General features: G+C 34.7%; 1 protein-coding gene across 3 annotated transcripts in view; it reads left to right on the forward strand.

The window, feature by feature from the left end:
* CLPX (caseinolytic mitochondrial matrix peptidase chaperone subunit X) overlaps nucleotides 1-13862 on the forward strand; it is a 43864-nt gene that overhangs the window by 14234 nt on the left and 15768 nt on the right. For 2 of the 3 annotated variants that reach the window (XM_036438735.2, XM_036438717.2), the window contains exons 4-9: nucleotides 2892-3046; nucleotides 4785-4944; nucleotides 6757-6798; nucleotides 10778-10954; nucleotides 12148-12312; nucleotides 13096-13184. In XM_036438735.2, the coding sequence (XP_036294628.1) occupies nucleotides 2892-3046; nucleotides 4785-4944; nucleotides 6757-6798; nucleotides 10778-10954; nucleotides 12148-12312; nucleotides 13096-13184 (788 nt within the window). The remainder of the gene's footprint in view (nucleotides 1-2891; nucleotides 3047-4784; nucleotides 4945-6756; nucleotides 6799-10777; nucleotides 10955-12147; nucleotides 12313-13095; nucleotides 13185-13862) is intronic. The other variant, XM_036438728.2, reaches the window with a different exon arrangement.

The raw sequence follows: 13862 nt of genomic DNA on the forward strand, positions 1-13862 counted from the left end.
ATTATTGAGTTATTTTGAATACTAGACCCTTATTCAGATATATGATTTGCAAATATTTTCTCTCATTCTATGGGTAGTTTTTCCCTTTTAAATGCTGTATAGCAGGATTGAGCAAATAGTAAATATTTTAGACTTTGTGGGCCATATGATTTCTATTGCAACTATTCTTCTTTATAGTTATAGTGCAAAAACAACCACAGACAGTGTAAGTGAATGAGGACACTGTGCTCCAATAAAACTTTGTATGGACACTGACATTTGAATTTCATATAATTTTCATTGTCATTTTTTCCAAAATGTAAAAATAATTTTTAGCTCATGGACCTTGCTGTATATATTTAATCTAACAGGTTTGTTTGTAGTAATGTTTCTTTTCTAATAGAAAATCATCAGAAATTGAAATTAAGAATAATATCTAAGAAAATTGATTATAATGACTTAAGGTACTATTCTTTAGCCCATTTAAAAAATAACTTGTCAAACATGAATAGTCTCTCCTCTTTTATTTAAGTTAGAGCCTTTAGTTGATTTTTATTTTTATGTATATAACACTCTTTGAAGGCTTACTGCACTTACCTATTTCATAGGGGGAAACTTTTCTGCAGTGTCTTGGAAATGTTGTGTTGGACACTAAAATTTGTTTAAAATCATGAGAAACTTTCATTTAAACAAATCTCTTAAAAAAAAGTTTTTACCAAAGTAGTCTCTCTGTTGTTGGCATACTATATAAGCATGTTTACTGGGATCAGTATTTTGTAATAAAGGAATATAAGATACTTGTAGTAATCAGTGGATAGAGTGTCGGCTTGTGGACTGAAAGGTCCCAGGTTTGATTCCGTTCAAGGGCATGTACCTTGATTGCGGGCACATCCCCAGTAGGGGGTGTGCAGGAGGCAGCTGATCAATGTTTCTCTCTCATTGATATTTCTATCTCTCTCCCTTCCACTCTGTAAAAAATCAATAAAATATATATATTTTAAAGATAAACATTTCAATAAATAAAATTGAATCTTTGAATTTGGGTATATGTTGAATATGTTTCAGTGTAAAATTGTATTGCAATTATTCAAGAGGAATCGAAGCAACCCTTTAACAGTAAGCAAAAAAGGATGATTGTTGGTGTTTAATCTCTTCCCCTTTGACCTAATTTCCTTAGAGAAATGTTTTGTTTGTATGTTCTCAAGCCAGATTTTCTTGGTACACAGCCTGAATTGAGCCAGAGGCTTCTCTGCCCTTTAATCCTTGTCCTGTTAACCATCACTAACAGTTGTAAGCTGGTGCCTCGTAAAATAGAGGCATTGACTTTTCCCTGTTGATGGGAAATGGTGATAATGTATTTGGGCTTGTATTAATTGAAGGTACTTAAAATAGTTTGATATTTTTTTAGTAAGCATTCCATCTTCTGGTTTAAAATTTGCTGCTATAATTTATTCTAAATGAATTTTTAATTAGCTTGTGTTTAAGAAGGAACACATAATCAAATTGATTGGATATATAATTACATTAATGTTTTCATTGTGGGATTGTCTATTTTATAAAATTTAGATTATTTTGTGAAGATTTATTTGTATTTGCCAGTGCAGTTTTTATTATAATCTGTATTATAATATTTCCAAAGGAGAGAGATTATCATAGTTTTAAAAATTATTTTAAGACTATGTTTAGTTTTATTACAATTCACCTGTCTAGTTATATTACACAAAAAAATATATTAACCTAAACCTAACAACATGTAACTAATTTCTATGTGTCTTTTGCTTTGCATCTGTTAATAGTCTGTATTGGTTTATCTACTATCATGCTGCTTTCTGAGTTCCCTAGTTACCCTCAGTAGGGGTAGGCTTAGAAAGGCTAGGAGTTTATGGCCATATGTCTGTATCCTAAAGCTGTGTTTTAGAAAGAGAGAAAAGAAAAAGTCACTTTTGGTTTAACACAGGATATTATGTAGTTGATGTATTACCATTAAGAAAGCATTTTTACCCACACCTTTACCTGCCCTTGTTTTCAAGTGCTATATGATTATCTTTAAATGAAGTAAATATGACTGAGAATATTGTTACTTTGTTAGTTTCTTATTGGTTTTTAGGTAAAAAACATAGGGATTAGTGGAAGTATTAAAGATAAAAATAAGGAAGCTATGAAATAATTTTATCTTTTTACCAAGTTGCAGTTTTAGGTTTAAAGTACCTAAAAAATATACTTTTTTATATTTTAGGTGGATTAAAATAGATTTCTCTCTTTCAACTTCTGTGTATGAAATTTTTAATAAAATATTAGAGAAATAGATTAATTTATTTGTATTTTACTTTTTTACAGTTCACACATTTCAATTAAATAAACAGTATTTTAATATTCTTATGGTGGTTTTATTTATTTTTTATTTTTTTAAATATATTTTATTATTTTACAGAGAGGAAGGGAGAGAGATAGAGAGCTAGAAACGTCGATGAGAGAGAAACATCGACCAGCTGCCTCTTGCACACCCCCTACCGGGGATGTGCCCTCAACCAACGTACATGCCCCTGACCAGAATCGAACCTGGGACCTCAGTCCGCAGACCGATGCTCTACCACTGAGCCAAACCGGTTTCGGCTCCTATGGTAGTTTTAAAGATTAACTTTAGTATTTGGAAAGTTGAAAACTCAAATCTTTTCTCTTACTGTGTTATATCGATATTATAAAATGATGGAACCTAGTGGAAATGAAGAAAATGTAGATGACTAAACTCATCTATAGCATCTGTCTTAGATGTAAACTAGACCGTCTGTTTGTGGCTAGAGGAGTGAACTACAAGCCTACGTTTGTCAGGTACATAGTTTTATTTTTCATTGAATCTTTGAGGTGAAATACTAACTGAATTTTCTTTTTCTCTGCTGACTCTTCTTTTACAGCATCCACCCGTTTTGTGAAGTGTGAAAAATGTCATCATTTTTTTGTTGTGCTATCTGAAGCAGACTCAAAGAAAAGCATAATTAAAGAACCAGAATCAGCGGCAGAAGCTGTAAAATTGGCATTCCAACAGAAACCACCACCTCCCCCCAAGAAGGTATAAAGTCTTATAAGCATTTGATCTTGAAAGCATTTCATTGCTCCCCTCTCCTCAATTTATACTACCATATATCCTAATACTAGTATCTAAATACATATTCTAAGTTATTAATATGGACTATATTTGGCTAAATTGTTTTTGATATTTGATACCTGGAATTTGGGTATGGAATCCTTTGCTTTTTTCCCCCATGTCATGATTACTCTGGTCAGTAGCAATGAAATGTAGTTGGATGATTATTGAAATAGTGTCAATACTAAATTAATCTAAAATGATAACCTTCAAATAGAGCAATTATGGATTTATTTTTGTTAGTTTGACCACCTAAATAATACCAGCCTGCAATTCCCTTCCCCCCCTTAAATTAATCTACTTTCTGATAAAATAGCCTCAGGCTAACAGTGGAAGTGAGTAATTTTTTTAATGGCACTCTCCTCTATAGCTGTGGGTTTTGTGTATGGGCTCTTTCCAGGAGTCTCAGACAGATTGTGAAACACAGCAGAGTGTACCACCAGCCCCGTGGGGTGGGTACTTGGTGTGCACCTTCTGAGAGCAGGCAGCCTGCTCCTGGGCTGTGTGCCATGTGTTCTGGCCATGTTGCAGATGTTTGTGCTCTTCCATCATTTCTCATCCTCTGTCTTGGTTTAGCTTTCTTCTACTCTATTTTGATACTAATGCATTTGTCTCTTCAGCTAAACATGTTATGGCAGATATAATAGTTCATGAATGCAATTTGTGAAGAATGAGGATTTTTTTAAAAACAATAAAATGCATATGGTCAACAACTAAATATTTGCCATGTAAAAATAAATGATGTAATAGAAAATGTAGCTATTAAGATTTATATTCTCTACTGATTTATATAGACTTTAGACATCCCAGTCTAAGTTCTAGAAAATAATTGGGCAATTTAACTTTTTTCCAGAGTTAGTTAATATTGACAGTTAATTTCTAGTTACTGAAAGCTGAAGGAATTTACCCCATGTCCCAAGCTGTTGGCAGTATCCAAGAATTGAATAGAGCTTTAGTTTCTTCAAAGAATAAAGCTTTTATAAAGCACAATTGCCATGTAGATAAATAAGTAGCTTTAAAGTTACTATCAGAATAAAGCTAAATGTTTGTATTAAAACACATATATACTGGTATTTTAATGGCTTTTGATTATATAGTACCTATTTTTTAAAAGGACACTTTTATGTATTTTTAAAACATTAGACTCTTGGTGGCATATGTAGGTATTCTAAGTGACTTTAATTTAACTCTTAAAAATTAGGATCAATGGCCTTGTTTATAGAATAGAAACTAGCGTAGCACCACAAGAGGCCAGTGATTCTTTGCTAGGCTAGATAACAAACTGTGTTTTTGTACATGTAGGGTTTGGGATCTTGAATCATTGCTACATAATGTATCATGCCCTTGCGTGTTTTTTTTTAATGAATATTTGTTCAAATTTAAAACTGGAAGCATATATGCTCACTGTATAACTTTCTTTTATTTTTTGAATATATAAGGGAGAGAGTTAGAAACATCAATCAGCTGCCTCCTGCACACCCCCTACTAGGGATTGAGCCCACAACCTAGGCTGGTGCCCTTGACTGGAATCGAACCTGGGACCCTTCAGTCTGCAGGGTGACACTCTCTCCGCTGAGCCAAACCGGGTTAGGCAACTTCCTTTTAAATGTATGTATTTTTATGATAGCTCACATTAAATAATTCATACCTAATTATTTTTCAGATTTATAACTACCTCGACAAGTATGTTGTTGGCCAGTCATTTGCTAAGAAGGTGCTTTCAGTTGCCGTGTACAATCATTACAAGAGAATATATAATAATATTCCAACTAATCTGAGGCAGCAAGCAGAGGTTGAGAAGCAGACATCATTAACACCTAGAGGTTAGTGTTTTGATAATTGACCAAAATAGAGATCACTATGCCTAGAAATAATCTTTATTGCAACTCCTTGCTTTTGTCTTAAAATGCTTTTAGTATAGTACAGCATTTTTCAAAGTACTGAAATGATTTTGGCATTTAAAAAGTTAATAGATATTAATAGAAAATACCAGAGTGCATTTAACTGTATTGTTTCTTAAGACAGTTTTGTTTTTTTGTTATATGGGTTCTGAGTCACAGAGTAAAATGTATTTCTTACGAAGGTTCTCAGTGAAAAACGTTTGAAAGTTACTAAGGTAGAGATTGAGATACACCTTTGAATTATATCTTTGATTCAAACTAGTTCCCCATGAACTTATCTTTGCAGTGCTCTGTATAACTGAGTTCTCTTCTCTTTTGAGTTCAGGGTACAGAATTCATCTGCCTAAGTCATATACATACATATATAATTCTTGGAGAACATATAGCACTCTTTCCTTTTTGGGCCCCAACTACAGTGCACAAGGTTAGGGGCAAATTTGTCAGTGATTCAAAGTGTAATTCCTATTAATGATTGATTCTACTATACCCATGGTCGGCAAACTGCGGCTTGCGAGCCACATGCGGCTCTTTGGCCCCTTGAGTGTAGCTCTTCCACAAAATACCACGGCCTGGGCAAGTCTGTTTTGAAGAAGTGGCGTTAGAAGAAGTTTAAGTTTAAAAAATTAGGCTCTCAAAAGAAATTTCAGAAATATTTGGCTCTGTTGACTAACGAGTTTGCCAACCTCTGTACGATACCAATAAACTGTGTAATCTCAATGTACTGTGCACAATAATGTGTGCACAGTACGTTTTATAGAATAATTTATTGATTTATGGGAAGAAAGGGAGAGAGAGAAACATCAATGTGAGAGCACAACATCAGTTGACTGCCTCCTGCACGAACCCTACCCAGGATTGAGCCTACAACCTGGACATGTGCCCTTGACCAGAAATGGGACTGGCAACCTCCATGATGCACAGGATGATGCTCAACCAACTGAGCCATACTGGCCAGGGCAATATGTGTTATATTAATAGAGTGATTTTATTTTCAAAGAACTGAATAGAGTAAAATGTTAATATTTAAAATTTTGTTGTTATGGGCCATGAAGTCCTGATATCTTACTTAGGCATACAGCTATCGTTTTAGTCATCATTTTACAATTTGAGGGAGTTTTAAAAAGTTACTTATATTTATAAAACTACAATATCTTTTGATTGCTTTCAGTAGCTACTAAATATAGAACTAGCTCAATGAAAACACTTGTTCACTTGTTGAACTTACTGCAAAATAGTTATGTAGTAGCATCAGTTACTCTATTTTTAGAAAGCATAAGTCCATAATAACTAATGAAGATTTAGAACCTTCATTTTATAAGGTCTAAATAGCATTGCCTCGTCATGAAGCAAAATAATTTTTTCTGGTTTCTTCAGTCAATAAATCAATAATTAGCTATTCTAGTTCTAGAAAAATAAATGGTTATATAGTATTTATAGTATGAGGAGTTTAAACTCTTATTAAAGACATAAATTATTACTATTTTCTTAAAATAGATACCAACTTTATATTTGACAAATGTGAATATTAGCAACTGGACAGCCATCATTAAGTATGTTTGGGTTTTTTAGTAATGTAGAAAGGATGCAGCATATAGTTTCTTCATAATGTTTGAAAAGCTAAGAAAAGTTAATGAACATATTCTTTATTTGCAAGAAACAAGAAGTGGAATATTCCTTGATGTTCCCCTAAACAAATATATATTTTCATGTTGCCATTTTCATCCTCTTTCTTAGAGTTAGAAATAAGAAGACGGGAGGATGAGTACAGATTTACAAGTAAGTGACCTTTCCTCAGGTCCTCTGTAATCATTCTTCCCTTTGAGATTTACCTCAGTGAAGTATGTCAGCAATAGTAAGGGGGACATGTATTTGTTTGTGTATTACCAAGAAAGATGTATATTGTCTAAACATGTTTATTATATATGATATATGTAACTTTGGAATAGTTTTTCATAACTAATTTGTGTAGTTTGTATATGTTGATTTGATCTATTTTGTCAAGAATAACGTAGAGAGATAAAAAGTATTCTATATAGTTTTTCTCTATAAATGTAGACCTACATAATAACAGAAATGTATTTGTAAAAATCTTTAGTTTGCCATTTTGTGTGTGTGTGTGTGTGTGTGTGTGTGTGTGTATTTGCCTTACAATTAGAGTTGGTCTGTATAATTATAAGTGACAGAAGTTTTGGGGAAGGCCGATTATTTTACAGCCTCTCTTTGCCAAAAAGCACACTTTATTTTTTAGCGTATATGAAGCTTAATGTAGCTTATAAATTATGAATAATCCCCAATGCACTGTTTCCAACCCTGGGTTGCCCCTATAAGCATCAGAAGGTCTGATAGAGGGTGTGGAAGGATAGTGACCATTCTGATGTCTTGCACCCATTCTTTTGGAGGTGGACATAATCTTCACACAGAAAGGGTGAAGATTCCAGGAATATCATAAAAAGGTTTATGTGACCTTTTTTCCCGTAATTAAAATAACAAATACAAATAAACAGATAATAAACCAGTATGAACATTTTTCACTTATTCACTTAACTTTGATACTTCTACTTTGCCTTTGACTAAGCAGTATTAATACCTACTAATTGAAGTATACTGTGTATATAGGATATGCCATGAGAACATAACCAGTTTATCAACTCTTGCATGAGATTTATTATATGTAATAGAATGATATTATCTCCAGTTATTTTTAAATTGTATGGAAATAATTATTATACCATGCATGATAAAATTAAGAAACACAGTAAATGCAGTAGAACTAGATTACATATAAGAATGTAAGATCTACAGTTTTATTATACACTGCATGTATAATACATATTTTATAACCTAAAACTATAATCAAATGTGCTGTCAATATTCATAAATTTGGGCAGATGGCTTGTGAAACTAGTAAAGAAAAATTTATAGTGAATATAATATATATAGTATATGTAGTGATTTAATGTAATTTAAATTTTAACAAGTAATAGTACTTACGAACTTAGGTAAAAGCAATTTATAATTATATATTGATTGACTTGGAAATTAATATATTGAAAGCTTAAATAGAATTCATTTTCAGTATAGTTTAGTCTTATCCTATGTGGGGTTTTAAGTTCTAAAGTTAGGGCATTAGGCCAAAGACATATATAATTAAAATATTCTTTTTTAATTTAATAAATCTTTATTGTTCAGATTATTACAGTTCCTCTTTTCCCCCCCATAGCTCCCCTCCACCTGGTTCCCGTCCCACCCTCTTCCCTTACCTTCTCCCTCACTGTCCTTCATATTCCTGAATGTTCCTTTGGAAATCACATGTTAGGTACCAACATACTAAATAATAAAACTGGTAGATCTACCCCATGTCATAAAAATTTACAGTCTATATTTGGAACATAGTGACTGGAAACTGAGACTGGGACATTATTCCAGGTCTCGTCCATGAGCATGTTCATTTCCTTGTACAAAAAGAAGAGAAAACCAACTAAAAAAAAAAAAAAAGATGTTCTTTTTCTCCATCATTGGAACAGATGTTTTTAAGTTGAGCATCAGATGAAATAGTTGGCTTGCATTTAAAAGCCATATTATAGAAATTATTAAACACTAGCAAAATAGCAATGCTGATAGCAAATTCTTCATGCACATGGGGGTGGGGGGGGTCCTTCAGCCTGGACTGCACCCTCTTGCAGTTCGGGAGCCCTCAGTGGGGAGCCGGCCTAAGCTGGCAGTTGGACATCTTTAGTGCTGCTGCAGAGGCGGGAGCCTCTCCCACCACCACCTGTGCTTGCCAGCCTGAGCCTGGCTCAGGGCTTCTGACTGAGCAGTGCTCCCCCTGTGGGAGCACACTGACCACCAGGGCGCCATTCCTGCGTTGAGCATCTGCCTCTGGTGGTGAATGCACATTATAGCAACTGGTAGTTCAATCAATTTGCATATTAGCCTTTTATTATAGGACCTGCCAGGCATATATATCGCATATATTAATTCACTTAATCTTTCCAACACCTATAAGACAAAAATGTATTTTCACTCTCATTTTTACAGTTGAGAAAATTGAAGCACAGAAGTTTCAAGTAATTTGTCCAGGGCTATACACAGCTGATGATGTTCATTCATCTAATCACTGTGCTAGCCTGCCTGTTCATAGTTCTGCTCATTATAGAGAGGTGCTTATGCAGATAGAGATATGCAGCAACAGAGACTAAGAGAACAGGAAAGTTATCTCAAGTTTACTGTGGCATATTTTAAAATGTAATTAACAACTTCTGCACTATTTAAAGTATTTCTCTTTTCAAAACTTAAATCATTAAGTTAAATACATGCATCATGTGACTCCATTGTAGTTAATGTTTTTTGCAACTTTATTCAAATTATTCACCTAAATTGTATTTTCTTCATTGATCAGACCTATACTTGAACCAGCCCCTTCTTATATTGTCACAATTTCTATCTAGATTTTGCTGAAATTTAAAAAACAAACAATTTTGCTAGGGACAACTATTGAACTAATTTCACTAAAATAGGGGATTGCATTTTTTTGTGTGATGTGGATTATAATGAGGCATAACATTGTGAGTTAGCCATTAATCATTAATTCTCAACTGTAGCACAATTTAATTAAATTCAAATGTTTATTAAGTTCTGTTATTTCTGATGAATAGAATAACCCTTTACCTTAAGTGTGACCATTAAGATAGTTAGAAAGTGACCGCCAAATAGAAAGGACCATAAATATTTGTGTCTGCTGACATCTGTTGGTTAGTTTAAAATAATGCATTGGAAAGTACTGATATTCTTAAACCATTAGAAACAACCTAAATACAATATTATTGTTTTACTTTTATCACAAATATTGTTTTATTTTTATCATAAATTCAGAATATATAAGCAAGTATAATTAGTTTTAGGGATCTGCTGATAAACTGATAGTTCACCAGCAATATCAGTCCCATCTAGTTAACTTTGTATCTTTAATAAAGGGACTAGAAAGATCCAGTGGAGATCCTATAAAATTAGATTCAGATAGGGCCAGGGATAGTGAGTCTTACCATAATTTGCTTTGTCTGGGAGACTCACAGAATTATTCTTAGATGTAGAAGAGACTGGAGATCATGTGGCTCAGTATTTTCACTTTATGTAAGGTAGCAGGCCCAGTAAAGTTAAGTGACTTGCTATGGACCTATGAGACCAGAACCAAGTTCTCTATTTCTCAGTTCAGTATTTTCCTCTGAGCTATGCTTCTTTTCATATGTACTGAAAAAAAATAATATATCTTTGTTTATCTTTCAAGTGCCTCCAAATCAATTGCATTTTATTCTTACACTTTGAAATTGGTAAGGCAAGAATTGTTGCCATTTTATAGATTAGGAAACATCCCTAAGTTTATATATAGACTTGCCCCAAGTCATATAGCCATTTACAGACAAAGGGTCAAAACGAATGCTTTCTGACTCGTAAGCACTGTTCTCTTTCTATATATTGCCTTCCCTTGAGCAAAGGGCTTTCTTTATACAGATTTACATAAATAAGGAGAAAAGGTTAAAAAGAATCAATTTTCTTTGCTTGAGTTTCCCTATATAATCACTGTGACTTGTAATTTTGTCACTAGATAATTGGAAATTTTTCCTTTTTAGGTAAGACAAATTGTCAAAATATTTAAATTTTTCTAAATAAGTGATTAGCTTTAGACATAAGGTTTCATTAGTCAGTTTTTCAAATAAAATAAAATGAAGCTCTAGTAATTTTTTGGACTTTTTTTCAGAATTGCTTCAGATTGCTGGAATTAGTCCACATGGTAATGCTTTAGGAGCATCAATGCAGCAACAGGTAAATCAACAAATGCCTCAGGAAAAACGAGGAGGTGAAGTATTGGATTCTGCTCATGATGACATAAAACTTGAAAAGAGTAATATTTTGCTGCTTGGACCAACTGGGTCAGGTAAATAACTTCCTGGAAAAAATATACTACTCATTTTAAAAACATAATATAAATGATTTTGTAACTGTTTTGTGATTGAGAGACTTTGGCTCTTAAAAAAATAAATCTAAGGCCAATCATTCATATATTTTCAGTATTTCTGCATAGGCTTCAAGCTGAATTTGAGACTTTGGTATTGCCCTCTAGGCCAATTTCTAACACCTTCTTAGGGTCTACAGGCCCAGTGCACGAAATTTGTGCACTGGGAGGGGGGTCCCTTAGCCCAGCCTGCACCCTCTCCAATCTGGGAACTCTCAAGGATTTGGGCCTAAACCAGCAGTCGGAAATCCCTCTCACAATCCGGGATTGCTGGCTCCCAACTGCTCGCCTGCCTGCCAGCCTGATCACCCCCTAACCATTCCCCTGCCAGCCTGGATCGACGCTTAACTGCTCCCCTGCCAGCCTGATCGCCCCCACTAGTCTCCCCCTGCAGGCCTGGTCCCCCGCAACTGCCCTCCTCTCCCGGCTCAGTCACCCCTAACTTGCCCTCTTCTACAGGCCTGGTCCCCCCCAACTGCCCTCCTCCGCTGGCCCGGTCACCTCTAACTTCCCTCCCCTGCAGACCTGGTCACTCCAAACTGCCCTCCCCTGCTGGCCTGGTCCCCCCCAATTGTCCTCCCTTGCAGGCCTGGTCCCTCCCAACTGCCCTCCCCTGTGGGCCATCTTGTGGCGGCCAACTTGTGTCCACATGGGGGCAACCATCTTTGACACATGGGAGCGGCCATCCTGTGTGTTGTAGTGATGGTTAATTTGCATATTACTCTTTTATTAGATAGGATAATAAAAGTAAAATGACATTAGATCTGAATAATAGTGGAGAAAAGATATAGCAGTGATGTTTTTTAAAAAAATTTATTTCAGGGAGGAAGAGAGAGGGAGAAGAGAGAGAAACATCAATGATGAGAGAGAATCATTGATTGGCTGCCTCCTGTATGCCCCCTACTGAGGATTAAGCCCTCAACTAGAGCATGTGCCCTTGATCAGAATCAAACCTGGAACCCTTCAGTCTGCAGGCTGATGCTTTATCCACTGAGCCAAACCAGCTAGGGCTCGGTGATTTTTTTCTTGTATACGATTCCAATTTATTTTGTATTTTAGTAGAAAATTTGTACATCAAGATATTTTCAGTAAACTTTTACTGTTTCTATTTGTAGGTAAAACTCTGCTGGCACAAACTCTAGCTAAATGCCTTGATGTTCCTTTTGCTATCTGTGACTGTACAACTTTGACTCAGGCTGGATATGTAGGTGAAGATATTGAATCTGTGATTGCCAAACTGCTCCAAGATGCCAATTACAATGTAGAAAAAGCACAACAAGGTATGTTTTCAAAATAGCTTGCTTGTCTATCCCCAGATAGTCTGCCAAGGAAGCAGTCTAATAGTCATAAGAGCCAATGTAGTTCTTATTTTGAATCAAGTAAAATTCTGTAATTATATAAAAGTACCTGTGTTAAATGTTCTCTAGTATACTAAGGGCCACAAAGTTTGCTTTGCCTTATTGTCATTAGTTGATTACTAGGGTGAAAATTGGCTAAATTATTACTCTGTTAGATCCTTAATACTATCATTGTGTTTGCTGTTCTGACTCTCCTCCAGATTCTGATTGCTGGGATGGGGAGGGGAAGGAGACAAGGGCAGGGGAGTGCAAGATGAATCTATAGAAACAGATTAGCCTATTGCCCTATGGGATATCATAGATGCTGCATTTCTCCTTTCCCCATCTAGCATCTGACTTTATTTACATGAAGAACTTGCCAAATTCCTTTAAGACAATAATATAAGTTTTACTAGTATCAGCACTACGTGTACTTCATGCTTCTGCACTGTGCCTCTCTCTCAGCTCCTGGAATAAAGGAGTGGGACAGACTGCTATTGTCAGAGAGAATTGGTTATCATACCCAAGTGATAGTCTTTAAAATAAATTATAAAACATTGGCACAAAATGATGAATGGGAGAGATAGCAGTGCATGTTTATATATTTCTATATGTTAAATGTGAATGATCGAATGACCTTGCTCTCTGGCTACCTAGTATTTAAAAGCTGAAGTTATCTTGTGTATATCTTTTTTATATTATAATAGACTCCTCCTTAAATTATAGGAATTGTCTTTCTGGATGAAGTAGATAAGATTGGCAGTGTGCCAGGCATTCATCAGTTACGGGATGTAGGTGGAGAAGGCGTTCAGCAAGTAAGCAGTTGAATATTTTGTTCAAGCCCACTAAAAGGAAGGGAATACATCTACCTCCCAATATTGTACGTTTGGTTTCATATTCAATTAGATTCTGTTTTGTTTATTTTTCCCTCCCCCAAACTCCATATAACCTCTTTTAAGTATTTCAGATCCTAAGAGAAAGCTATTGGCAATTTTAAATACCAAATAACCTTTCTTAGGAAATTGAAAATATTTTAAAGAACAAAAAAAAGTGAAATTTAATTTCTGTTGGTTCTATTCCTCAAAGGCCCAGTTAAACATATTTAGAGGACTCTTTAAAAAGTTCTGGTTCTAACTAGACACAGATGAACTATAAACCGGTATCTTATTCTTTTCATTTAGTTATAAGGTGGGATAAAATAGTGTTTCATTCCTTGTAGGGTCATAATTGAAGTGTTAATGATATATTGGTCAAATGACCTTTTAGTGGTGACTAATTATGACATAACTACAGGATAAGGAAATTGCTTTCTTTTTCTGACCAAGACAGAGAGGTACAATCACAGTTAGAAAATGTGTTGGATAATTTTTTATAAAGACATCTCAAAATATAGATATTCTCAAAGTTTAATACTACCATGTTTCCCCAAAAATAAGACTTCTCCGAAAATAAGACCTAGCGCATGGAAAGATAAGACATCCCCTGAAAATAAG

Source organism: Pipistrellus kuhlii, unplaced genomic scaffold, assembly GCF_014108245.1.
Source record: "Pipistrellus kuhlii isolate mPipKuh1 unplaced genomic scaffold, mPipKuh1.p scaffold_m20_p_1, whole genome shotgun sequence".
In the NCBI taxonomy this organism is placed as follows: domain Eukaryota; kingdom Metazoa; phylum Chordata; class Mammalia; order Chiroptera; family Vespertilionidae; genus Pipistrellus; species Pipistrellus kuhlii.